Source organism: Cyprinus carpio, chromosome B13, assembly GCF_018340385.1.
Source record: "Cyprinus carpio isolate SPL01 chromosome B13, ASM1834038v1, whole genome shotgun sequence".
Lineage (NCBI taxonomy): Eukaryota > Metazoa > Chordata > Actinopteri > Cypriniformes > Cyprinidae > Cyprinus > Cyprinus carpio.
The window spans coordinates 11,506,788-11,534,690 of NC_056609.1; the positions used below are offsets into that span (position 1 = coordinate 11,506,788).

Consider the following 27,903-nt stretch of genomic DNA (forward strand, 5'->3'; position numbering starts at 1 on the left):
GTCTTTGGTTCTTTTAATTGTGATGATTTTGGCTCACATTTAACAAAAACCCACCAATTCACTATCTCAACAAATTAGAACACTTCATAAGACCGATTATTAAAAAAAAAAAAAATGAATTGTTGGCCTTCTGGAAAGTATGTTCATTTACTGTACATGTACTCAATACTTGGTAGGGTCTCCTTTTGCTTTAATTACTGCCTCAATTTGGCGTGGCATGGAGGTGATCAGTTTGTGGCACTGCTGAGGTGGTATGGAAGCCCAGGTTTCTTTGACACTGGCCTTCAGCTCATCTACAGTTTTTGGTCTCTTGTTTCTCATTTTCCTCTTGAAAATACCCCATAGATTCTCTCTGGGGTTCAGGTCTGGTGAGTTTGCTGGCCAGTCAAGCACACCAACACCATGGTCATTTAACCTACTTTTGGTGCTTTTGCCAGTGTGGGCAGGTACCAAATCCTGCTGGTAAATGAAATCATCATCTTCAAAAAGCTGGTCAGCAGAAGCAGCATGAAGTGCTCCAAAATTTCTTGGTAAATGGGTGCAGTGACTTTGGTTTTCAAAAAACACAATGGACCAAAACCAGCAGATGACATTGCACCCCAAATCATCACAGACTGTGGAAACTTAACACTGGACTTCAAGCAAATATGAGCTTCTCCACCCTTCCTCCAGACTCTAGCACCTTGGTTTCCAAATGAAATACAAAACTTGCTCTCATCTGAAAAGAGGACTTTGGACCACTGGGCAGCAGTTCCGTTCTTCTTCTCCTTAGCCCAGATAAGACACCTCTGATGTTGTCTGTGGTTCAGGAGTGGCTTAACAAGAGGAATACGACAACTGTAGCCAAATTCTTTGACACGTCTGTGTGTGGTGGCTATTGATGCCTTGACCCCAGCCTCAGTCCATTCTTTGTGAAGTTCACTCAAATTCTTGAATTGATTTTGCTTGACATCCTCATAAGGCTGCAGTTCTCTCGGTTTGTTGTGCATCTTTTTTCTTCCACTTCCACTTTTTCCTTCCACTCAACTTTCTGTTAACATGCTTGGATACAGCACTCTGTGAACAGCCAGCTTCTTTGGCAATGAATGTTTGTGGCTTACCCTCCTTGTGAAGAGTCTCAATGATTGTCTTCTTGACAACTGTCAGATCAGTCTTCCCCATGATTGTGTAGCCTAGTGAACCAAACTGAGAGACCATTTTGAAGGCTCAGGAAACCTTTGCAGGTGTTTTGAGTTGATTAGCTGATTGGCATGTCACCATATTCTAATTTGTTGTTTTTTTGCGCCAAAATCATCACAATTAAAAGAACCAAAGACTTTAACTACTTCAGTCTGTGTGCATTGAATTTATTTAATACACAATTTGAGTTGAATTACTGAAATAAATGAACTTTTCCATGACATTCTAATTTATTGAGATGTACCTGTAGTCTCTAATCCATAACCAGTGGCAACATGAGACGACTGTGTTATAAACAGCTGCCCATTTATTCACAAAGACAATTATTCCAGTCACTGCAAAGCTCATGTGTTTCTCAATTTATTGCTTATGATTTATACAACATTAATTAGTATTAATTAGTAGACTTTAAAAGTAAATAATTAATCTAAAAAAATGTAAATTGTAACAATCTGTTAATCTGCCATTTTCAAAACAAACAAGGAAGATTCCATTGTGAACAAGAATGAAGATAATGTTGCTGAAAAAATGAATATAAAAATAACATTTGTTTGACATGTTGACATTAGGATAATTAAAAGCATGAAATAATATCTGGCTACAACTTTGTTATTGCATATTGTATTATTATTACTACTACTAAAAAAATTAATTATACAGAATTATGAAACTTCTCTACATTACACATGCACTTTTAAAAATAAAAATTCCACAGGGGTGGTTTCACAGGGAAGAACCATTTTGGGTTCCCTAACAAACGTGTCAGTGATCAGTGCTTAAAGGAAACTTTGTTTTTCTTACATTTTAATAATCTAAAAAACCTTTATCCACTATAAACAATCTTTTGTGCAATGGAATTGTGTAGATGTTATAGGTTCTTCATGGAACCACAGATGCCAATAAAGAACATTTTATTTTTAAGAGTACGGCAAACTTTGTATATATCAAACAGTTACCAATTTTTACCAATAAAACAACTGTGATAAAACACTTCCTACTACTAGCATAGCACTTCTAGTCCTGTACGACTGGAGAATCAGACAGCCACACTGTTCGGGATTCTGTCTGGAGAAAAATAGTAGTAAGGCAGCTTTTTTCCCTCATTTCGGCTCTTGATGACTTTAACCACTTCTGCAAGATTCTTGCGGAATTTCGCCATGGCCTCCTTCACAGGTTTCTCAATGAAGTGTTCATCTGGATACATACCTAGGAACAACTGCAAAAATCATATTTTTCAGTACATGTGTATATGTCATTGCTCACATAGCACACCTGAGGTTTTATGCGTGCATATAGATATGCACTTATTTCAGACCTCATTTTCTTGAAACTGACTGAGGGCCCACACGGCTCCCAGATGCCAGCAGGAGCGTCCTCGGTCAGGCAAACTCTCCACTATGTACTTCAAATCCACCTCACCCTTCTTCGTAGGAGGAGGTTTCCGCATGGTTGGGGGGGAATTTGGGATCCATGAACACCAGTCAAACTGGAGTAAAGTGTCAGAACAATGCTGTTAGCCTAGGACTTTTGCTGTTCATTTAACTTTACAACAAAACATTCCAGAAATATTATAGTGTGTCACCTGTCCAAAGTTTACTGCAGCATGTTGTGCAGAAGCAGTGAAGATGACGATAGTTAGATACTCCACCAGCTGCTCCTTGGTTTGTAAACTCTTGGGAAATTCTGCAGACAATGGTAATGTGTCATCACTATGGGGTTCATTCAGAGGTCAGACACATCACATTCATGAGAACACATTAGGCGTGAAATTAAAGGCTAGTATCCCTAAAATGAATCAGTGGTTGAGGATTTTCTAACTAAGATTTGAGGTTCAGTCTACCTGCTGAAGAGTAAATTGAGGAAAGTAACTGGAAATTTATTTACTGTGCAAATGGTTTAATCCCAAACTTATTTTTATTAGTTATTTTTATTTTATTTACATACTATGACTATGTTTCATGACACATGATGACACACTTAATATACTTTCAAAAACTGTACTTTGTAATAATGTCAAATGATTTTTTTTTTAATTGTAGCCTATTTGATTATAATTTTTACTGTAGTGTTATTCAATATTACAAAGTTCATATATTTTAAATGTACTATATGTCCATCATGCAACTCCATCATTACAAAATACAAATGTGTAATTACAACTATATTTAAATACATGACATACAATAGAAATGACATTAAACTATATTTTAGTTTACCATAAATGCTTATCTGTACATTTGACAGTACACTTTAACCATATTTCAAAAACAACAGAAGTAATTCTGAAGTGGGTCAAAAAGCTCTCTAAAGATCAGCTAATTGCATTTAATATAAATTGAAGCTGTAATACATTTTCATTTAATTGAAATTGACATGCATTTAAGTGTCTGTACACATTGCAATCAGTTCATATTTAGGTATAGTCTTCCCATAATAATAAGTAGGAGGTATGCTAAAGTGTACTCCTTTGTGTTATGCAGTTTTGGGATTTGTTTTAGGCGTATATTTACCACAATAGTCAAAATCCTGCATTCCAAAGCTGCAGACATCTTTCACAAAAGCCTGGATCTCTGTGTCTTCCTGGACTGTCTCGTCTTTGTCATAGTAGATGTCCACTACATCTGTCACAAAACTAGGAATAGATCAAATTAATATCAAATTACTAAAAAAAAATTGCAATTTTTGACTTTTTAGCTCCTTTACAAATGAAATGTCCATGCTTTATTTTGTTACATACCTTGTCACTGCCTCCCAGACGCTGTAGCCATCATCTCTGTAGAAATAGTAGGGTAGTTCCTCCTTGCTGTCCATGCCTCGTGCTTTTATGGCCTCTGGGAAACACAAGGACCTGTATGTGAAGGTCTTCATGGACTTCTGGACCAGTTCTACGTGGCCACCTCCACCTGTCCCATTAGCCTGTGAGACAAACACAGAGATACAAACACCCCACAATGATGTATAAGTTGTAAGACTTTAGTAAAATGTTACAGTAACTGAACACTTAGTTCCGATTTAAATTTGTATTACTGTGTGTTTGCGCACATCCGGACTGTCAGTCTGTGAATTAGTGGTGGGGATTTTTCAGCGACCTTCTTTTGCATATTAAATCAGTACACCAGTACGTGCATATAAGTTATGAGTGAATCATTCAGGAACAAAACAGTGAGTCATTTTGTTAATTCAACTGATTGGTTCAAAAATCGGCTGCAATTGCTTACTCTTTGTTAACTTTTTCTTGCTATATTATACATGCAACATAAAACCAAACATATGCCTTTGTTATGCATGGTGTTGAGGGGTAATAAGTAACGTGAGTTATATAATCAGATTACTTTTTTCAAGTAACTAGTAAAGTAATGTGTTACTTTTTAATTGAGAAGGAAATATTTAAGTTACTTTTTCAAATAAGTGACGCCAGTTACTCTATTTCCAATGTCTTGACTGACAGCTCTCGTGTTGCCATGTTGAGAGAAATCGGTAGTAAGTGCAGAGGCGTTCTGTGAGCATGACGTTACTGTAGATGTAGACTAAATGTTATCATGCATTTACCAATGCAACCTGCACAAAAACATTCAGTATTCCCGAAAATGAGTAAAAACATCTAAATGCAAACCTGAAATAATTAAGACAAATATTATTTATGTATTTAATCCCATTTTATTAACCAATGTCTTTGCTACTGACCTTCGATGACCCAATTCAACCACACTTAGCAAAAATGACACATTTGTGATTAATTTTTGTTATTTCTGAATAGTGTTGAACTTTTTTCTCCTGCACCATATTCTTCATGTACAGACATGAATTTACATTTCCTTCCATCTAAGGCATATTCATTTCACTGTTGTTGTGAAAGGGCTTTTACATTTGTAAAAGAAAAACTTTTTTATATTAAAAACAAACAAGAAACCAGACAAGCGATCTAGGGGTAGTTTGACAAAGTAGGCTTTTTGGAAAATTCCCCAAAAAAGTTCATGATGGAAAATGACGTCGTTTTGTTTCAAAACAAAAGTGAAATTCAGAAAACTGGTGGTAGAGGGACTGAGTTAGAGACAGTTAATGTTCAAACTGACCTCTATCTTTAGGCCAGATTTCACAACTTTTTACCAAACAGTTCTATGGCCTGCCTTTTAGACTTCTTGAGCAGAAGATAAAAAGAGGACGAAGAAGAACATGAATGATTACAATAGGTGGCTTTGGAGGAAGTAAGCTATTAGAGGAAGAGAAAAGCTGACCTTGTCAAAGAGTCCACACTCACAGATGAGCTGCTCTCGAGCCTTGGTGTTAATGGCAATGGTGAAACGGATGTGAGGTAACAGCAACTGAAAGAGCAGAGGATGCCTTTTGGAATGTATAATCAACCATACATAAGACGTATCTACACGAATATCATAGAATCAATTCTATACAGAGAACAAAGAAATTACCTTAAAAACAGGATGAACGGCAGGCAGCTGTCTGAACAAGGCTATGCCAAAGACCTCAGATATCAGATGTGTCCTGAGAAGATGCGTGACTGTCTGGTGTACGTGGAAATCTGAAGATCTTACCCAGATCTTGGCCAGCAGCCAGTCGTACTCATCATCACTCGGGAGGAAGATGGGATTATCCTCTCCTGGTTTCTGAAGCAGCTATGTTAATAATATGGAGGTCATTTTCAAAACTCATTCAGCCTGTTTTTATAGAAAGGCATATTATGCCATTGTTCTCAGACTGTAAGAGACTTCCCTGTTTCTTATATTCCATTCACTCCTTTACATCCATATATATATATACTGTACAAAAAACTTCCTTGCACAACTTCCTTCATTTTTTAATCCTTGTACAAAAATAACCACATTTCAGAAAGCTTGTAAAATAGCATGGTCACATGGACTAATTAAATTACACTTTTCTATGCATCTTAATGCTCAAAAGTTACCATCCAACCTGTAATCAGAATGATTTCTGAAAGATCATGACAGCTAAAAATTCTGCTTTGCCATCACAGAAATAAATGACAAATTTGAACATCTATTAAAACAGACAACAGTCATTATAAATTATAATAATATTTCACAGTATTGCTGTTTTTACTATATTTTTTGCAAACAAATGCAGCCTGGAGAGCAAAAAATAAACATCTTATTGACACCAAAATTTTGAATGGTAATGTATATATATTTTTTTTATTAGTTCATTTATTTTGGAATATTGTCAAATGCATTTTCTATTATCAACCTATAGTATTTTTGCACAAAACGTAGCAGAACAATGTATACCTACTGATGAGAAGTTAAGAAATTTTTATTCAAGAGTGTAAGGTATAGTATAGTGTTCACGATTTTTTTTTCAAGTTTTTCATAAAAAAAAAATATATAATATATATATATATATATATATATACATACATATATATATATACAGTATTTATCAATAAAACACACCATACATACATATGTTTATATTATATATATATTACACATATATATATATATATATATTTATATATATATATATATATATATATATATATATACAGTGTTTTTCAATAAAACATTTCTTGTCACCTTCATGTTAAATTGTTTGTATTCTCAGTTTTGACAAAGCATCTACTTAACTAAAGCTTTTTTTTTCACACGTTTTTAACTTCAGAAGATGGGGTGAGAAAAGAAATGGAGAAGCAGTAATGATCGTATCACGCTATATCTGATATCAATGTTTCCAGCACATGTGCTTGTTTTGTGTTTATTTCAGATACCTGGATGGCGATTGGCATGATTTTGTTCTGAATGTTCTTATAAAGCAGACAGATGGGTGCAGCCAAGTACTGAAGGGTGCATGGGTCTGTGGAATTGGGAGTAACACCATCTAGTAGCTCATAGTCAGCAATAAAGATGTTTCCTTCCTGAAAGACAAGTTGTCACATTTGTACTAAAACCATGCAAAATGTTGCATGCCGAACTGACACACATGAAAATGTGTTGCAGGCGAATCATACTGCACATGCCAATTACTCATTGCTTGTGTGTTGCATACCTTGAGCTCTTCTTCCAGAGTGAGACCCCTCTCCAGACTGTCCTCAACAATCTTTTGTGTGACTGGAAACTTGTCAGGAATTTCTGTGCATTTCCTGATGACCACTGGATTACAGCCATTCAAGAACTGGTATCCGAACATGAAGTCTTCCTTCCAGTGCTCCATCACATACTCTGTGCAAAGGACACAAGCAGTCACTTTAACATTATTACACACATTCATCTTTATTCACACAACACATTTTGAAGCAGCTGTGTGCTTTAATCATGTAAATAACTCAGGACAACATGGTATGTTTTTTATTATTCTTATTATGATAAAGAGTGCAGTGTAAAACCTAACATTAATCTAAATACACTGTGTACATTTTACAGACATACGAGGAAACCAAATGCAATGCTGCTTACTCCAAACAGGTAATTAATGTATTTTAACAGTGTTTATGAGTCGAGTGTGTAATGTGCAACTCTTCAGTGTTGTTAAACATATTGCAAAGGTTATATGCGCTGGCTGTTCAAACCTGATATTGTATTCTTAATTCTCATGAATATACGCTCAAAGTCTGCAAAATCTCCCCATGAGGACTGGAACATGTGCATGAACTGGTTTACATAGAGATTTTCAATCCTGAGGAATAAAACACAGTCATTTAAAAAAACTGGCCTATAATCTGTTATATTGAATACAATACATGTTCTTCTTCTTCCTCTTTTTTTATCTTCTATATCAAAATCATACATAAAGAGAGAGAGATTTACTTCTACCCTTGCGAAAAAGAAGTTTGAGCATACTCTTCATTTCTAACAGGAATAATACACTTCAAAAGAATATATTCAATGTACTAAATATAATTGTCACAGAAGGTGGCTGTAGACAAGCACACAATGCAGTATAATCCACCAAACAGCCTTTAATTCAAACAGACACTCAGGAGAAAGGACAACCACAAACATATAAGCTCAAACTAATACAGAAGCAAGGAACTCAGGAGAACACAGGGCTTAAATGAGCAGAGACAAACGAGATAATGAATAAACACAGGTGGAACCGAATGAACTAATCAAGGAACACAGGAAAACTAGGTTAAGGCAGGTAGAACAGAAACATAAACTTGACAGTAATGTTTTTGGACAGTTAATCGCATTTTATAAGCAAATAAATGAAATATTAAAATAAATATTACATGCAATTAGTTGAACCTTTTTTTTTTTTTTACCCATTTAAGTAGGACTTAACTTTATATATAATTTCTATAATATAATATAATATATTTTATTTATTATATATTATATATTATTAATTTATTTTATTTATATATTATATTTTTTTTGTTTTGTTTGGTGTGGTTAGTTGGTTGAAATGTTGAAAATATTGCAAATTAATGCAATGTTTTACATAATATATTAATTAATATTTAAGTTTAGTTTATTAATATTAAATTATCTGCAAATCTAGTTTTCAAAATAAATAAATAAATATGAAGTATAAGTACTAAGCACTTGTTTTTCACAACTGCAATCCCGGCTTTCTCACAGTCTTTTCAAATGTGTTGTTGTTGTGATAATCTAACTCACTATGCCTGCAGATATGGGTGGTAAACACATGTATGCATGCCACTGAGAATGACACTTCTCAAAACTATTTATATCGATAACACAATCTACCGGATCTGCAGTTTCCCCCTTTTAACAGTCACTTTTACACGAGCACAGCCCATCACAGTTCTTTAAGGTCTGTGCAAATGTGCAATACCACAATGACAATGCATGTTTGTATTCAGACCTCGTTGAAACATGCAAAAGACAAACAGATTCTGAAAGAAACATGCAAATGTGCATAAATACAAACAGACATCACTTTATAGAAATAAATAGCTGTCTGACAGCACAGAGAAGTAAAAACGGTATTCAAGAATGAAATATGCAATAGTCATCAAACAAAAAGAATCTTACGCTTTGCTGTAGTTGAGCACAAAGTCCACTCCTTTCTCGCTATCAAACTGAATGTCTCGTGGAAGCTCACTATGGGCTTTGGCATCTATGCTCATAGGAAAGCCAGGGTGCCACTCCTTCCATTCAACATCAAGCACATCATCATGTTTTAAAATTCAGTCTATTATATCAGCACCAAATCATATATTGCATTATTATGCAATAAATAAAGGGTTCCATGTTTAAAAACAGGATTTCCTGGGCAGTATGGTCAGATGTGGTAGTGGCGGTCTCAGTGGTAAAGGATTCTGTCACTGTGTACTCACCCTCATGTCATTCCAAACCTGTATGAGTTTCTTTCTTCGGTTGAGCACAGAAGAAGATAGAATGTGGGTAACCAAACAGCTGACGGTAGCCATTGACTTCCACAGAATGAAACAAAATTACCAACATTCTTCAAAATGTCTTTATTTGTGTTCAGCAAAGAAACTTATACAGAGAGAACCTCAAACAGGTTTGAAACTCACAAGAGGTTGAGTAAATGATGAGAGAAATTGTATTTTTTTGGGTTAACTATCCTTTAAGGGCTTTTCAGATTCGCTCAAACCTGAGTAATTATCTTTTTAAACTCTCATTTTAAAGGGATAGTTCATTCAAAAATAAAACTTCCGTCATCATTTATACACCCTCATGGCATTCTTCAAAATATCTAAATAGGCTTATATAAATACTTACATACAACATTTACATTTTTTGTGTGTTCTGCAGAAGAACAACAGTCATACAGGTTTGGAATGACATGAGGGTGATTAACTGATGACAGAAGTTTCATTTGTGGATGAACTCTGTGTAACCCCACTTGTCATTTTGAAAATGTGTAGTATTGTTTTAACGCCGGGTTTAAGGTCATTAAAATTGTGGAACTGGTTAAGCAACGACCAGTCATAAACTGTACAGTGCTTGCCTCATGAAATATTCATGAGCTTTGCAAAAACAGAAACTCGCTTTATTTTGTTTCAGAAATTCAGGGAAACAATGACGGAAAAAATAAAAAAGAGTGATTTACTCTTACGGTTATTGTCAGAACAGTGTATTCAGGAAACCTGGGTGGTATAGTCAGAATTATAAATGCAACTAGCAAAGCTAAGTTACACAAGACGTTAAATAAGTCGGGTTCTGAGAATTTTTTCCAAACAATGAGAGTGAGACACTGGCAACCTGGGATTTACAAAGGTACAATATGAAACCTGAATGCACAAAATTATTTTGCAAAGAGTAGGCTAAACAGTACATATAAATCATCAATGTATAACTGACTACGAGAATGAAAAAAAATATATATATTTTTATGTTATGATGAAATGAAAAGCACTTTTCCTAGAGCACAAATTTGCTACAGTGGTTAACCTCTTTCTGAAAGTTGCACCAAACCTGTATGTCTTCTGTCTCTGTTCTAGTTCTTTGCGCCTGTGCTGTTTCGCCACTCTGGTCTTGGCATGTTGTGGCAATCGAGCTGAAACACATCAAGCATTGTTACCTTATTTTAAGGTAAAGTTTAGGCCTTTATTACATGAAGAAATGTACAAGCCAATCAGAACATACCCCTTCCATCTCTGAGGATCACCTCTTTGTCATCAACTAACCAGCGAAAGCAGGGGAACTCAACGTAATCTCCATACGGCGTCTTCACCGTGATGTATTTGCAGTACCAGTCATCATGCACCCAGTATTTCTTCTTTTCAATTTTCACCAGCTCGATTTCTCCCAGGTCCTCTCCCACACTGATGTCATATGAGTCCACCCAATTACGATTAATGTTAGATTTGAATTAATTGACTCAAAAAATACACACATATTCATCGTCCTATTCATAGTGATATCAAATGATTAATCGTGATTAATCACATCCAAAATAAAAGGTTTTGTCTACATATATGTGTGTACTGTGTATATTTATTATTTATATATAAATACACATACATGCATGTATATATTTAAGAAAAATATGTTTTGTTTATATATTAAATATATTTATATATGATATAATTATAAAATATATACTGTATGTGTTTGTCCTGATCCTGATCATTGATTTTGATCTTTCTCTTATCTTTCGTCTGACACTTAGTGATTAGACTTCCTTAGAGACACACTGCATGACTACTTCAAAGATACTGACCAAAGAATGTGGTTTGATTTAAATAATTAAAGAGACTGTAATATATAAGTGCGCCACACTGAAAAAAAAAATGTTGGTGAAATAATTTTCACTCAGGAAATTGTTTTTTTTTTCACAAATAATAGAAACGGCAAGTGACACACTGAATTAGAAACACCGAAATTGTATTTTCTTGTAAAAGAATATTTGTTTTTTTTTCTGACAATTTTCAAAACAGTGTAAAAGTGTACTGCATGTGCCATCAAGAGTCAAGACATATAACTCATAAGTCAGTTAGCCTGTGTTTTGACTCAAATTAATCAACAGCCATAAAAGAAAGAATGCCAAAGCATTTATAAAAAAGTTTACAATTTTAAGAATAAGGCAATTCACTTATGCAATATAATTGAATTATTATTTGCACAATATAATTCACAATGAATCAAACTCGTCAAAAGGAGCTCAAAGGTCTAATACAGTTGCGTTCATAGGCAAAGACTGTTAGTATCTTACCGCTCCTCTCTCAAAGTCATTATAGAGGGGTTTATCCAGGAGGGTTCTCTCACTGCAGCTCTCAGATCCCACCAGGGTTATATAAATGTAGTCATCCGTTCCAGCAAACCACTGAGTGCCAGTGGCGACAGTCACTGTGTAGTTGGGCATTTTCGTCAAGCTGGAGATCAGCTCTGCAACTGAACTCAAATGGACTTTTCAAGAGTCACACGCAGAATGCATTTCCTCTTCTCTCTCCCCCTCTCCCGTTCTCTCTCTAACTGACTCGCTCAAGCCACAAACTTAACACATACTACACGGAAATTTTTAGATGTTCTCTTGATTAGCATTGCGGTGGGCTTTAACCTAGTTTCTCGTTTCTAGAAGTGTCTGAACGGCATTATGCAGTTTATTTATGAATTTGAGTTGTGTCAGTATATTACAGTAAGTCACTCTACACTCCATAATACAGGAACCAGTTTTTAAGATGCTCTGCCTGGCTTGCTTATCAGATATTTTAGTTCTTGTTAATCTTTAAGGCTTGCCAAGAGTTTTACTTAGAGTGAGCAGTTGCTTCATGCTTATTTTTTAAGATTAGTTGTCCTTGATAGTTTGCAGGGTTTTGTGGCATGTGCCTTGTGGTGTGCCAGCTCACATTCTGCTGATGAATACAACAAAATTTGCAATTTGCAAATTTCAATATATATATATATATATATATATATATATATATATATATATATATATATATATATATATATATATATATATAAAATCTCACACTGGATTTATTACAAATAATAGTAAAATGGATGTTTGGAAATGTAAACTGATATTTCCTACTGAGACACTACAGCAAAAGATAGAAACAACTGACTTAAAACCATTTTTTTGGCTGAGCTACCCCTACCTGCAAAATACTAGAGTTCTAATACTTTTGGCCACCACTGTACATTTTTTGTAATATTAGTCTCAGTGTTTTCAGTCTTTTAACTTTTTTTGCACTTATACATGTAAAAAACTTTATTCATTGTAGATGTGATTAATCATTTGACAGCAAATATATGTATATAATAATATATATATATATATATATATATATATATATATATATATATAGATATATATATATATATATATATATATTATAGAGAGAGAGAGAGAGAGAGAGAGAGAGATATATTATAGAGAGAGAGAGAGATTTATTACTGAGTGAATACATAAATCAAATAAATGCAGCCTCTGTGAGAATAAAAGATTTCAAAAGTGTCTATGTATATATATGTATAATATCCCAATATATATATATAGTATATTATATATATGTGTGTTGTGGTGGTTGTGTGTGTGTGTGTGTGTGTTTGTGTGTGGGTGTGTGTGTGTGTGTGTGTGTGTGTGTGTGGTGTGTGTGTACTGGTATAGTGCTGTTTATTGGGTATATAAAGGACAACACATACAGTATATATTTTATAATTATATCATGTATAAATATATTAATATATAAACGAAAAAACATATTTTTCTTAAATATATACATGCATGTATGTGTATTTATATATAAATAATAATATACACAGTACACACATACATGTAGACAAAACCTTTTATTTTGGATGGTGATTAATCACGATTAATCATTGTGATAGCACATATATATATATATATAATATATATATATATATATTTGAAGATGTGTGTGTGTTTACGTTTTATCTTTTTATTATCCACCGAGGCTGTGTGATTTATATATAAATAATAAATATACACAGTACACACACATATTTTTTTGTTCTCACTGAGGCTGTTTATTTGATCAAAAATTATGTATTTTTTAAAATTTAGTTTTTTAATTTTATTCAAAGCTGAATTCAGCAGCCACTACTCCAGTCTACAGCATCACATGATTCTCAGATGATTCCAGAATGCTGTTTTGGTGCTCAACAAACATTTATTATCATTGTTGAAAACAGCTGCACTGCTTTTGTGAACACCATGATAAATTCTTTCAGTATTATTGATAAAGTATAATTTCTTAAAAAAAAAAAGAATTAAATTAAAAATAATAATAACAACAGACACTGACCCTAAACCTTTCCATATGAGCATATAAACCATGTATATGAGTATAAAGTGCTTTAATGGCCCTAGAATAACTATTTTATTCAAAGTACAGAAGGCCAAAAATTCACACTGGCCAGTGAGCGCTACTTTTTTTTATGACTTGCATGGTAACATGATAAGTAAGTATATACTATGACCAATGTTTTGTTTATAGCATATTTCCCAGTCAAATAAGGCGTTATCAAACAACAGTACCTTACAAACATAAGAGGAAATAAATGCAAATTATTTGCTACAAGGGAGGTGTTTCATAGTAAATGCATTTCCAAACAAAAATAAGGGAACTTTAGGGAAATCCCACTGGGTGACAAATAGTGTAAAATGGGATCATGCAAATACTTACTGGCAATCCATTAATCATATTTTAATTATATTATAACTCTAGCACAAGACAAAAAAGCCTTTATTTGTATTCCCAAAGATATTCGTTTAACATTTACATTTCTTTAATGATCATCTAAGCATACATACAAATTAAAAATCACATTCTCATATTTGTTCAGTGCCTATTAACCATTTCAATCTGACTTAATATCCATTCATCATACCAATAGGACACAAATAAATAAAGGCAATTGATCCAAAGCAGCAAGACGAACTTTCTCCACAGTTCTCAAGAATCAGCAAAGATAAGTTTAAGACAATCCTCCCATTCTAGTGATTCAGCTTGATGGCATTTAGTGCAAATAAATGTGATCAATGTATCATGACCTTCACAACTCGTGTATTCGCTCAGTAACAAAACTGTATCAGTCGCTGTTGAATGTACGCACATAAATGTTCCCCTTCATCTTCGGAAACACATGCAGCTAAAAGATCAACATGTACATGAAAAGTCCAATTTAAAGAGGTTTAAGGACTCGATCACTGCAACACTGCCACCACATGGCAACAACAAAGAAGCAAGTAATTACAACAGGAAGGAAAATGAGGCAACCGTTTGAGGAAGCACATTTCCATTCAATACAACACAAAACAAGGCAATAAATCAAATATATATACTGCCAATATATATATATATATATTATATAAAAATATATATAATAATTAATTTTAATCTGGCCTGGTGAAAGTGTATTGTGTTATTTTATTCTATTCTATTTAAGGGACTCGTGTAGTTCCCATCACAAATCAGTGAATGATAATTTAAGAATTATATACATATCAGCTGTGATATATTCATCACCACACAAATTCTCATTTGATTGCTTTCTTCCAAAAGGGAGATTGTAAATTAACCTGCACTGTAAGGCATCAATCAGATATTAAACTTGAGCCACAGTTACGTCGGCATGCGAACATGACTGAATACTGCATAGACATTATGTGCACTCTCTTCCATTCACAGTATAATTGAACTGCAGAGGAAAGTCATCTTCATCACTAAAAGAGACAAATATCAGTCAATAAGACTGGAGGTGACTCAGATTTGCTGAAATATAAAGCTACATATGAATGAAATTTAGCAAAGAAAAACCAACTTAAAAATCATGTCAAAAGCACTGTGATATACCTACAGAAACTGTCCACATAGGTAAAATCAACTGCGATTTTGTGTTTTGATATGAGTGAAAGATTAAGGCATATTGTTCAATCTGACATGGGATGGCTTCTTACAAGCAAGTTTCAGACACAGGTTTCCATGGGATTTCCAGTGTCGGTTGCTTTTGTCTCTGTATCCATAGTGATTGTTGCTGGGCTGTGCAAAGCCACAGGTTTGCCGTTTGTGTGGGTGTTTAGTAAGAACTGGATTTCAGATGACTGGTCTCTGGAATGGCAGACAGGACTGCTGGGATGGCGCCGGGGTCGTTTCAACTCGTTCCTTTAAGGCTCAGTCACTGATTGTTCTAGTTTAGGTGAAGAATTTGCTTCATGAACTCGTAAGTAGTGAAGGCAACGGCTTGTGACGGTATACAGCGGACGTAGTTGAGGGACAGGCCACGATACAGTCCTTTCTTGACACCGTACTGGGTGTACACATGCTTGAGAGTTTTTGTGAGGCTGCTGCTCAAAAGAAATTAGAAATTAGAAAACATACAGACAAAAGTTGATGGGAATTTTGAGCTAATCATTCATCTAACTGCTATATATATATATATATATATATCTATATATATATATCTATATATATATATATCTATATATATATATATATACACACACACACACACACACACACAGTATTTATATATTAATACCAATGTTAAAAAATGTGTTTTTGTGGTATAATATTGTAATTAATGTTGTAGAAACTGATTTTTTTCTGCATTCTTTAATAAACGTATCATAAACTTCTAAATGGTAGTGCATCACTGTTTCCACAAACATATTAAGCAGCACAACTGATTTCAACATGAAAATGTTTCTAAATGTTTCCTGAGCAGCAAATCAGCAGATTGCTGAAGGATGATGTGACACTGAAGACTGAAGTAACTACTACTGAAAATTCAGCTTCGCCTCAAAGGAATAAATTATGTTTTAAAATACAAAACAGTTATTTTAAATTGTAAAAAATCTCTCAATATTATTGTTTTTACTGTATTTTTGATCAAATAAATGCAGCCTTCTTTCAAAAAATATTAATTATTCCAAACTTTTGACATGTAGTTTGTGTGTGTGTGTGTGTGTGTGTACAGTATATATTATCTGCCATAATATAAAAATAATTATTGTTCAGATTTTAATACTTATGCATCCCTATTAACAAAGCAGTACCTTTTTTATAATTTACTTAACATTTCCACCAGTGTAAATCATTGAGGAAACAAAGACTTAAGATCAGCCAAATTATATAATACTCACCAACATTTGTCAAAATCAGGGAGTGACGCACCTAACTGCATTCTCCTCCGGGCAACATCTAGTGGATATCTGTGTAGAAATATTAGAAAGATTGTAGTACGTACGTACAATAACACTACTGCATATACAGGGCTCCAAACAAAAAAATCGAGTAAGGAGCCATTGACTCCTATAAGAAAAAAACCTAGGCGTCAAATTATATTTTTTATGGGGCCACAGAATAAATGTGTTTTATTTTTTTTTTTTAGATTTTAACATTTCAATCATACTGTCATGCGTTTATATCTCATCTTTTCTTGATTTTATCAGCATTTTAATCCATCTTGTCGATGACCTGTGAACTTAGGTTCACTTAAAGTGGGAACTAATGTCTTTTCCAACTTAAAATATATACAGTCACGCATTGTCTATTACACAGAATCTGTACCAATATTATGGACCATAAGCATCACTTGGCCACTGAGTGTAGTTTGGGCTCCTCAGCAATGCATCCTGTAATTGTTATCATTCGCTCTTATTAGTTATTGTGATTTATGGTTGCTTAGTGGTGCCTTTTTTGTATATTTTTTTTTTATATGGTTTCTTTAAGATCTTTTGAAATATTTAGAAAAAGGTTCTTTGTGGCAAAAGAAGGTTCTTCAGATTATAAAAAGATAAGCAAGAGATGGTTTTTTAAAGAACCTTTGACTGAATGGCTCTTTGTGGAACCAAACATGGTTCTGTGAAGAACTTTTTAAGCACCTTTATTTTTATATGTATATGAGTGTATGTCTTTCAAACTTTCAGCCTGTTTTTCTTCATTAGTAAAATGCAATTTTATAGGAGGAGTTGAATCATGTAGACAACAGGTTAAGTAAAAATATTAAAATGCAATAGCGCATTAATATAGCAAAATGCTCCTCTTTAGTTATTTTTCTAGCTGACTGATGAGCTTATTGACACCGAATAGTTCTTCTGAGGTAAATTTATATTACATTGCAATGTTTACAAGCTTTACACGTTTTCCGCAGTCAGTTTTTTACACAAGATATTTCAGTTAGTTTGTACTGTAGGCTCTCTTATAAAATAGCCTACCTTTTGATGTTAATTCATGTTCATTATGTACTATAGTAGTAAAGAGAAAGATTAAATGGGTTCACTCACAGCTTGAACTGAGGCTCTAAAGCGACTGCGCCTGCCCCATTAAAGAGCGCCAAAACTGTATTTATTGTTTGTATTTCGTTATGAATTTGGATTAATTTTAAAGCTGATACTTTGGTTATTAAAATGTAACAAAGCACAAAGCTTTTTGTGATTACTAGACGGCAAGTGCACTTCAAATAAAGAAGTTCACTGCTGCGTGGCAGAGATGAGGACTGTGTGAAACTCTTTTTTCCACTAAAACTTTGATGCGCATCGTCTCAGTTTAATACGCGAACATGAAAAATGTGATCGCAAAACAATCAGGAAAAAAGTACAACTGTTATTTAAAGCTAAATAACGGTTGTACTACAAACAATACCTAATAAACAAGGGATTTAAAAAAAAAAAAAAAAAAACATACGATATAGTTTGAGCAATTGCTCCAGCAACTCCACCACACATCAGATTGATGTGAGTCTTCAGCACGAGAACATCAGGGTTGTCAAGAGATGGCTTGCCTAGGAGCTCTGGGAAGTGAGTGAGTCCCAGAGTCTTCAGTGTACCGAATGTAAAAAAAGAAAAGCCTGAAACACAGAAAAAACAGTGACGTGAGGACATAAGCTAAAGTGGTTTTCAGTTTTGCTCACTGCATTGTATAAGTTACATAAAACAAACAAGAAAATAACCTGCATATGGAGCCATGCCAATGATTGTAGGGGTCAGACCACGGTAGAATCCAGACATTCCTCCTTCCTTTAAAGATAAAACACTGTCATGCAAAACGGAAGCACAGAAAGGTTCTCAATTAAACTTCTTTCCTGTCTTCATACCGTAAGGTAAATAGTCTGAAAGGCGTTTATTATGCCAGTGTAGCGATGCTCTCCTGTCACTTGAAACGCCAAGCGAACTCGGATAACATCGAGTGGATAGGTGCAAATAACTGCAGTCATCCCTACAGAAAGAGATAACGACATAATGCTTATCATGAAGTCTTGTAAAAGACTAAAGAGTCATGGAAAACAATCACAAACCTGCCATAGATCCTGCCATGAGCCGATGAATATGCACAGACATTCCAAGTTGTGTGTTAAGGAACTGAAAGTACAGCAGAAACAGTTTACTGTAAGCATAAAAAAATCTAACTGTGTACAAGTGGCATTAGTACAAAACTTTGTATTGTTAACATTAAACTTAGGGAAGCTACATGGTACTGAAATTAAAAAAAGTTAAGCTACTGACAAAAAAGTAGTAAACTGATTACTTAAACTGATTACTAAAACTTACCGGTTTAAGGTGACCATATATACACTAGTAATTTCAAATATATAACCATCAGATAAAGTAACTGATTTTACTCATTACTCATTTGTAATGAGTAGTTTTTTTTTCAAGAACGAACTCATTTGTAGAGATACATTTACATTGAATACAACTACTAAAAAAGTGGAAAATAAACTACCTCAACTTCTCAAATAAATCTGTGAATTCTTTTTTGAGCTGGATCACTCCAAAAAAATCATGACTTAACCAACTCTTTACAAGGAATCAGATTAGTGCTTTACTTGAGAGGACAGTTCAGGAGATTGCGTTTGATTATTGCCTATTTTTACGGCTGCTTGCGGAATGCAATGTGACAAAAACTGCAGAAGTGGTACTGGAAAAGCTATGATATTCTGAACAACTGTCACGCTACTAAAAATATAATTATGTTAGGAACATAACTATGTTTCGTTTGTTATTCCCCAAGACTGGCATTAGTACATAATGACTATGAAACAAAAGTAACCTTTTTGTAGATATCAAAAGCCATAAACTGAATGGCTCCATATGGGAAAATTCTGATCATCATGGCTCCATTTCCCTTGTATAGTCCAAGGAAACCCTCTTTTTTTGGCACTGCCTTAAGTGTGGCAAACACTCCTGAAAACACACACAAGATAACATCATGTTCAACCGTTTGGCGCATAGTTCTTTTTCAAATCAAGTTGCACAAAAATATCTGTTTATCGGAAACATTTTGGATTTAACTTACCAAGGTGTCTGTAATGAGGATTTTGAGCTTGTAGTAAAATCTTCACTCTATCAAGAGGCGCTATGGTGGACTTGGCACAGCATCCAGCAACACCTAAATATAAAAATCAAATAAAAACAGATTCATATTTGATCAGCAAATAAAAAAAAATTCAAATAAAAACAATCATAATAAAACACTTATTAGAAAACACTACATATTTTATGTCTCTCTGCATTTCATGTGGCCAAAAATGGATCCTGTGCAGTGAATGGGTGCCGTCAAAATGAGAATCCAAACAGCTGATAAAAAAAACACAATAATTCACCAGTAATCCACACGACTCCAGTCCATTAACATCTTGTGAAGTAAAAAGATGTTTGTAAACAAACAAATCCATCATTACGATGTTTTTAACTTCAAAGTATTCCTTTCAGCTAAAATCAAAGAGTCCTCTATTCTTAATATTGCTTACTCCAGTGAAAAAAATCACCTCGTCTAAATCAGGAGAGAAATATGCATAGATCAAGCTCTAAACAAATATGTTGGTGGATTTCGATTCAAGAGGGGATGGACTTTTTAACTATAGGAAGCATTATTATGGCTAATCACCAGAAGCAATGGTTTGCAGTTAAAAAATCGTTTAAACAGATTTGTTTCCTGCAAACAATTAGCTTTTCACTTTACAAGTTGTTAATTGGTGGACTGGAGTCGTGTGGATTACTTGTGGATCATCGTGATGTTTTTATCAGCCGTCTGGACTCTCATTCTGACGGCACCCATTCACTGAAGAGGAACCACAGCTCGCCAAATCTGTTCTGATGAAGAAACAAATTCATATACATCTTGGATGTGCTTCAATAAACCATCTAATGTCAAAAACTTGAAAAATCTATACAAACTGTTATTAAAAAATAATAACAATACAGAAAAAAATACATTAACGATCTATACTATCAATTTATGCATACTTCCATACTACAAGGTACAAAGTATACACATTTTTTTTGTGATTAAAACTTGACCTCCAGCTGTGAAAGAGCGTAACCAGTAGTAGTAGTCTTTCTGGACTGGAGCTGGGATCTGAGCGCGAGTCCCTGAGGACACAGCCTCTGTCGTCATGATGGCTGCTATCAGGAGCGCAGTGCATTCATGTCTTCAGCACACTCTGGAATGGAGTAAACAAACATGTGCATTGGTATTATTATGCCTCAAATGATCGCTGAGATGGGCTGAACTCTGCAGACATTAAAGCCATATCAGTCATAAACAGCTGGGCAGCGTTGTAAATGTATTACTTCACAAGTCCTTGGTTTGGGGAAATGGTAACAGATTCAGTTCACTTAACTACAAACCATACACGGGTACCATCCATATGAGTAACGTTAGTCAAAAACTACCATGTCCACAAAACATGGCATTTCTGCTGCTTTCTTTTTAGTGCGTAAGTTTCTGGTCTGTGTCTTTTTTCGCAACTTTGGCTAAAAGTGATAACATTTCGTAACGTGCGCAAAGATAAGGATATTGCAATACACAACAGCGATACTGTTACCTTGGTTACCGCTGTTTATTCCGTGTGTCAATCATCCATATTAGACCAAAGACAGATTTAAATCCACATGCGATTTACACTGAACTGTGTACATCATTCACACACAGAGTTTTCCGCGGCTCTGACCTGAATTCTTGGAAACAGATAAAATAAGTCCTGGCTAAAATCAAGGTCATTGGTTGCACAACTGTGTATGGACCTGTCTGTGTGATCCTGAAGCGGTCAGCTCTTCCGGTTATAAACACTGCGTGTGAACTGCGCGAACACTGAACGTCAACCACGACGGAACTGTTCGCGCTGCATTAGATCTATACGTATTGAGTTCTTTGTATTTAAACAATGTACTTACAAAACACAAATCAAAGATCAGGAATTCACTTTTCACGTGTTTTTCAGCAGTTCCGTCCATATCGTGTCCTTCACTGAATCGTTTCCTGTCGCAGAATTACTACGTAATTGCGTGTCAACGAGCCGCACCACGTGTGATGTTTTTAACATTCATTTATCAGACATAGGTAGATAAAATACCACGTGTGATTTTTGGCAATACTGTGCAATGCAAGTTTTTATTATTATTATTATTATTATTATTATTATTATTATTATTATTATTATTATTATTATTATCATTGTGATGTGAAATTATAATTATTTTTAGTTAATCATGATGATGATTTTGATTGTTGTTGATTGCATTCATCTGATTTTTTTAGAAATTATTTGCTATATATGAAAACTGCGTAATAGAATAATAATAATAAAAAGAACAATAACAACAACAACAACAATAATGATAATAATAATAATAGTTATTATTATTAATGTTGTTGAACATTATTATTATGGTGAGTTGTCTGTATATTAATGCACCAGGCAACTATTATGCCTTTTCATAATATGCTGTATAATAATAACAATAATAATAATATTGATATAATTTATATATTATAAATATGATATAATAATAGTAGTAATAACAATGATAATAATTTTAATTTTAGTTATATGTTTTTCTATTCATCTGACTTTTTTTGAGGAATTATTGTCTGTATAGTAAAACTGAATAATAATAATAATAATTCATATATAATGATACATATCATATAATATATAATAATAGTAGTAGTAATAACAATGATTATTTTTATTGTTTGTTTCTCTGTTCATCTGACTTTTGAGGAATTATTGTCTGTATATTAAAATGGCATAATAATAATAATAATAATAATAATTCATATATAATGATACATATCATATAATATATAATGATAGTAGTAGTAATAACCATGATTATTTTAATTGTTATATGTTTTTCTATTCACCTGACTTTTGAGGAATTATTCTGTATAGTAAAATTTAATAATAATAATATTAATAATAATAATAATAATAATAATAATAATAATAATAATAATAATAATAATAATTCATATATAATGATACATATCATATAATATATAATAATAGTAGTAGTAATAACAATTTTTATTTTTATTTTTATATGTTTCTCTGTTCATCTGACTTTTGAGGAATTGTTGTCTGTATATTAAAATGGCATAATAATAGTAGTAGTAATAACCATGATTATTTTAATTGTTTTATGTTTTTCTATTCACCTGACTTTTGAGGAATTATTCTGTATAGTAAAATTTAATAATAATAATAATAATAATAATAATTCATATATAATGATACATATCATATAATATATAATAATAGTAGTAGTAATAACAATTTTTATTTTTATTTGTATATGTTTCTCTGTTCATCTGACTTTTGAGGAATTGTTGTCTGTATATTAAAATGGCATAATAATAATAATAATAATAATAATAATAATAATAATAATTCATATATAATGATACATATCATATAATATATAATAGTAGTAGTAATAACAATGATTATTTTTATATGTTTCTCTGTTTATCTGACTTCTGAGGAATTATTGTCTGTATATTAAAATGGCATAATAATAATAATAATAATAATATTAATGATGATGATTAAATCATGAGAGGTATATATATATAATACAGATATAACTGTCCTGTTGTTATGCCTGATAAGCACAGATTCTCACACAAGCTCATTCACAGACAAAGGTTCTGTTGGATTGGTAAATTCAGAAGTGACGACAGTCATAATGAAAATGACGTCTTCTCAAGTCGTGGTACGCGCAGTTAGCTCAAAGCGCAGTGAGAGTTAGCAGCCTAAAGATTGATCCGATAGATAGATAATGATTTCTGCAAAGATCGACTGTATCCTGAGAACAGCAATCCAGTCCGGGTTTCCCCGCCGCCTCACGCCGACGTCCATTAAATATCCTGAAGTTGACTGGAGAGTGCAGGACGAGTTAGGCAGAGCTGCCGTGAATGGATTGACATCAGAAGGATTTGCCTTTTATGAGGTGCTTTAGTGTCTGTGGCAGTATGTCAGTGTTACAGGTCAGAGATACGCTGTGAAGAGGTTATTCACGCGAGCCTAGGGAAGATCCACCGAAGAGCAATGCTGAAGGATCGCTCGTGTCGATCAGGCGGGGAATATTATTAGCCCTCAGACACTGCATCTGTCTCTCCGGTATGTAAAGTATTTCAACTCCCTTCAAAGTGTTCATAACAATACAGCAACCCACAGATAAAGCCCCTTTGTTTGATTATTAGTTTCGTATCACGTTTGAAAGTTAGTAGAGCGGCTTATAGAAACCGAAACGAAATGTTGTTAGAGATAAGCGTGTGGGAACGTTACGAGATTACTCAGCCACAACGGCTGTCACAAAACCTAGTTAGTTCCCTACTTGGACAACATTTTTGGGGCATCGTAGGCGGGTGACTCGCAATTTTGCACGCGCCTATGACGCACAAAAATGCTGTGTATGTAGGGAGCTCACTAGGTTTGAGACGGAGCCAGTGTGTAAACCTGTGTGAGCGTCTTTAGAGTACTTGTCACAACAAACATACCTCACACTTGACTGATTTGTATTTACATTTTACTCATGACAAGTGCCAAAACACTTGTTTCACTTGAGGGAGACTTGGAGTCACATATACACATGTAAACAAACAGCTGAAACCAATAAACATGTGAATATAGGAAGATTGAATATCCCTAATAAAAAGAAGTGTGGTACTTAATGAATACCATAGCCATAAACCATTATATTTAAGGGACTATCATGGTACTTGTCTAAAGAAACATGTCCAAAAGCTATGGTAACGCTACTGTGTGAAAACCATGCAATACCATTTTCAGTGAGGATTTGTCTTATTAGCAGTCCTAACTTTAATGTGTTTGTGCGCTGAGTACCTAAAGGCTGCATAATATTTCCTTAAGTGTGCCACATTTCAAACTATCATCTATTGTGCATTTTTTCCCTGACTGAAATATATTCATAAATGTTCTTATGGTTTAAGGTAGAAACTGTACAAATTTTGGAATAGTGAGGAATACACTTTGCACCTGCACACGCAGTCATCAAACTATGTGATATGTCAGACATCATCTGTTAGTTGATTAGTTTACTCTATATGGTTTGCATTACACTTCATTAGCTTGAAGTTAATGAACCAATTTAATGGCTTGGTGAGCGTTTATTATTATTGTTGTTTAACATTGAGGGACTCATCCTTTTTTAAATACCCAGATGCCTTAAATTTACATCACAGCCATGAATCACAATTTTCTGCTTGCTGGTCCGTCCGGGAGGAGGGACATTCTCGTTCTAGAGACCATTGGATTGGGCAAAAATCTTTGTAGTCTTGGATGTTTCTTCAGATCCGTCTCAATCCGCTAGAAGTGAATTTTGTCAAATTTTAGGAGGTACGCTAACATATAGATGTCTTCAAAGCCTACAAATATGGACTATAAGCCACAAACCACAATATTAATTTAAGGGGTCTTTAATTAACGTAATCAGATGCTACATAATTCAATAATGAATTGTCCTTTCCACAGGTAGCCATTCATCCATATGTCATCAGTGGGAAAAATGTCAATGTGATCTTACTCGAAACAGGGAACATTACATGAAAGATCTGAAAAGTACTGTTGCCCAGAGTCATCGTTATACTGTTTCCCATGCCGGCTATCCTGAACTCCTCCTTTCTCACCCTTACTTGCTTCAGCTATGCCTCATACTCCCAAAGCACCCAAGAAGTCATCTTGTGCATCCAAAAAGCAAAATGTTAGGAGGGTGAAAGCTTCCACGACTAGGAGGCAAAAGGTCAACTTTCTCAAAGCCAATGGTGAGATCAAGAAGGCCATAGACAAGAAACAGGCAGCCAAGGCGGCCCAGAGGACTGCTGTCAGCAAGCCCAGCAAGAGGACAGTCAAGAATGTCCTCATTGTTAAAGGATCCAGGCACACTCGTGGTTCTGTGAACCAAAATGGCTTGTTGTCAAAACGTAATGGGAAAGGGAAGTCACCTCGCAATAGTGTCTCGTGTCCGAGGGAAGTTGAGTCCTACAGGAGAGTGGTTACAAAGAAAAAGAGAGGTCTGGAGATCAGGGAACAGGATACTGATACTAAAAGGTCAGAAGTTCATGATCCTAATGGTGATGGACAACAAAAGGGTGCTGTAATTCTCACTGGAGAGGGACAGAGCGTCAACATAAGCTCAGAGCAAACTGCAGAGGATCACAGAGAGACTGTTGTTCACAACACTGACAAGGCAGAGGAAGAGACAGTGAAAGCAGGCACAGAAACTGTACAAAACGAAAGCTGCTCTGCTCCTAGCGAGCAGCCGAACTCGGCGTTTGTTGAGCAGCGTGACCCTCTTGACCCCATCAATAATGTGGACTCTTCCTACAACAATAATACCTCAAGCCCAACAACTCCCTCCCCTTCACAATCAGATAAGTATGTTTCAGGTCAAACTGAGGAGGTTGAACTCATCGTTCCACACATAAACTTTCCCGACAATTCTTTTCAAACCACTCCAGAAAACTCCTTGGAAGCAGGTGAGACTGTAGCCTCCCAAGTGTGTCAGTCCTCCAATGAATCACCAGCACTTGAAAACATTGCAAATGCTCCCCAGAAAGAAAAAAATGAGTTTGAAAGCACTGCAGATGTGGACACCAAAGATGAAATTGACGATGCTGAAATGTCAATGAAGAAAGAAGGAGCGCTTTCTCTCCTCTCGCTGAGCATGACCATTTACAACAGCACTCTTTGTGAAATGGGCCGTGGGCCTCAGGCGACGGCGTCACTCTCCAGTAGCACAGAAAGCACCCAGTCCTCATTTGACAGCGACTCAAAGTCGGTTCTGGGGCGCAGGGAGTCAGGAAACCCTCCTCTCCAAACTGAGGATATTCAACTGCATTTACTTCAAGTTCAAGAGAGGAGAGACAAGAAAAAGAGAATTCATTGCGATGTTTGCACACCCTGCCTGTGCAATATCAACTGCGGGGAATGCAGGAGTTGCCAGAACCGAAAAATGGGCCATCAGATCTGTAAGCTCAGGAAATGTGTTGAGCTGAGGAAAAAGCCACACATGATCTGTCCGAGAGAGGTAAGGCACCCGACTCTTCAACTTTTTGATCTGTCGCTTGCCCTTAATGTAACATTTTGAATTAAAGTCAAATCAAAGATGTTCAGTACAACAATTGAAGGGGTTGTATCATAAGGAATCAACTTTTTCTTGATCTTTAGACTCCAAGTTAAAACAAAAGCCTTAATTAGAATACATTTTGAAGCTTTGTGATGTTACACAGGTAAATGTCTATTGGGTGATGCAAAACTTCCACCCAATTGCAGAGGTAAGCTTAAGCTAAAGGCTAAAGTTAATTTTGACCGTCCCTGATCACTTAAATCTGTCCAATACCTTTCAGTGAGGATTGTCTGGTGATTCTGCCACAGCTATCAAACAGCAGCAGAATTACGACTGTCAATCGTTTGGAGTGCTAAATATGGTCCTGTTCACATGCTTTGGTTAAGAAACTGGATGACTCCCTTAAATTTTCAGGTCTCACAATCAAATTTTGAGAGTATGATCATTTGCAGATAATACAGACATGCATTTCTTATAGATGCAGCTACACAAAATTTATTTATCCACTATTGTCAAATTTATTTTTCAATGTGGACGTAAGACTTCAGATTTAGCTGCAATAGGTAGATAACCAGAAAAACAATAACAACCCTCTACGCACACCTAAGCAAGAGAATCGCAATTGGCTCGTAAATTTTTTAGTTTACTCACCAGACTGATATATTCTATATATCTGTATCAATACCTTTTCTCGCAATTATATCATTGGGTAAGTATAGGCGACTATATATAAATTGCAGGCATCAGGGAGCCGCTATTGAAACTGCTTTGGATTGCGTGCTCTCATTTTACTTTTACTTTCACTTTCACTTTCACTTTCGAGATTCACGTTCACAAGGACTCTATACTAAGGAGCAGCAGTACTTACCACACATTTGACAAGATTAGATGTTTGTCATTGGTGCTCAGGATCTGCAAATCATTCTCTATCGTCTTATCAGACATTTTTCTTTACTCTGTGTATGTAGT

The 27,903-nt window shown here is 34.7% G+C and overlaps 3 protein-coding genes across 7 annotated transcripts in view; 1 reads left to right on the forward strand and 2 right to left on the reverse strand.

The window, feature by feature from the left end:
* Positions 1-1,466: 1,466 nt before the first annotated feature.
* On the reverse strand, positions 1,467-12,066 carry LOC109049814 (polyunsaturated fatty acid 5-lipoxygenase-like). Its single transcript, XM_042736516.1, has 14 exons — positions 11,800-12,066; positions 10,731-10,929; positions 10,560-10,641; positions 9,150-9,272; positions 7,718-7,824; positions 7,198-7,370; positions 6,920-7,066; positions 5,607-5,810; positions 5,415-5,501; positions 3,917-4,095; positions 3,690-3,811; positions 2,762-2,862; positions 2,495-2,665; positions 1,467-2,395 (listed from the first exon to the last, which is right to left on the reverse strand). The coding sequence occupies exons 1-14, from the start codon at positions 11,947-11,949 to the stop codon at positions 2,216-2,218; spliced, it is 2,025 nt and encodes a 674-aa protein (XP_042592450.1). The 5' UTR covers positions 11,950-12,066; the 3' UTR covers positions 1,467-2,215.
* Positions 12,067-14,284: 2,218 nt separating this feature from the next.
* On the reverse strand, positions 14,285-21,878 carry LOC109049811 (graves disease carrier protein-like). Of its 4 annotated transcripts, none has more exons than XM_042736529.1 (10): positions 21,736-21,878; positions 20,860-21,002; positions 19,856-19,948; positions 19,610-19,743; positions 18,855-18,918; positions 18,654-18,775; positions 18,510-18,576; positions 18,245-18,407; positions 16,702-16,770; positions 14,285-15,903 (listed from the first exon to the last, which is right to left on the reverse strand). In XM_042736529.1, the coding sequence occupies exons 2-10, from the start codon at positions 20,954-20,956 to the stop codon at positions 15,747-15,749; spliced, it is 966 nt and encodes a 321-aa protein (XP_042592463.1). In that variant the 5' UTR covers positions 20,957-21,002; positions 21,736-21,878; the 3' UTR covers positions 14,285-15,746. The 4 variants fall into 4 exon arrangements, with proteins under 4 accessions (XP_042592463.1, XP_042592465.1, XP_042592466.1 ...); XM_042736531.1 differs by lacking the exon at positions 21,736-21,878 and adding an exon at positions 21,513-21,615; XM_042736532.1 differs by lacking the exon at positions 21,736-21,878 and adding an exon at positions 21,586-21,603.
* Positions 21,879-23,557: 1,679 nt separating this feature from the next.
* LOC109101144 (methylcytosine dioxygenase TET3-like) overlaps positions 23,558-27,903 on the forward strand; it is a 46,283-nt gene continuing 41,937 nt past the window's right edge. Inside the window, exons 1-2 of one of the 2 annotated variants that reach the window (XM_042736526.1) lie at positions 23,558-23,966; positions 25,341-26,895. In XM_042736526.1, coding sequence (XP_042592460.1) covers positions 25,513-26,895 — 1,383 coding nt within the window. In that variant the 5' untranslated portion in view covers positions 23,558-23,966; positions 25,341-25,512. The remainder of the gene's footprint in view (positions 23,967-25,340; positions 26,896-27,903) is intronic. The other variant, XM_042736527.1, reaches the window with a different exon arrangement.

Bases quoted from the DNA above. Each gene is read 5' to 3' on its own strand.
- LOC109049811 (XM_042736529.1), bottom strand. From the start codon at position 20,956: ATGACGACAGAGGCTGTGTCCTCAGGGACTCGCGCTCAGATCCCAGCT. The intron at 16,771-18,244 runs GTATGTTTTTTT...ATTTCTACACAG, and splicing joins GCAATTGCTCAAACTATATC to ATATCCACTAGATGTTGCCC. The intron at 15,904-16,701 runs GTGAGTATTATA...TCTTTTGAGCAG, and splicing joins CCTGATTTTGACAAATGTTG to CAGCCTCACAAAAACTCTCA.
- LOC109049814 (XM_042736516.1), bottom strand. From the start codon at position 11,949: ATGCCCAACTACACAGTGACTGTCGCCACTGGCACTCAGTGGTTTGCT. The intron at 10,642-10,730 runs GTATGTTCTGAT...GATGTGTTTCAG, and splicing joins GATCCTCAGAGATGGAAGGG to CTCGATTGCCACAACATGCC. The intron at 3,812-3,916 runs GTATGTAACAAA...ATCTATTCCTAG, and splicing joins GTCTGGGAGGCAGTGACAAG to TTTTGTGACAGATGTAGTGG.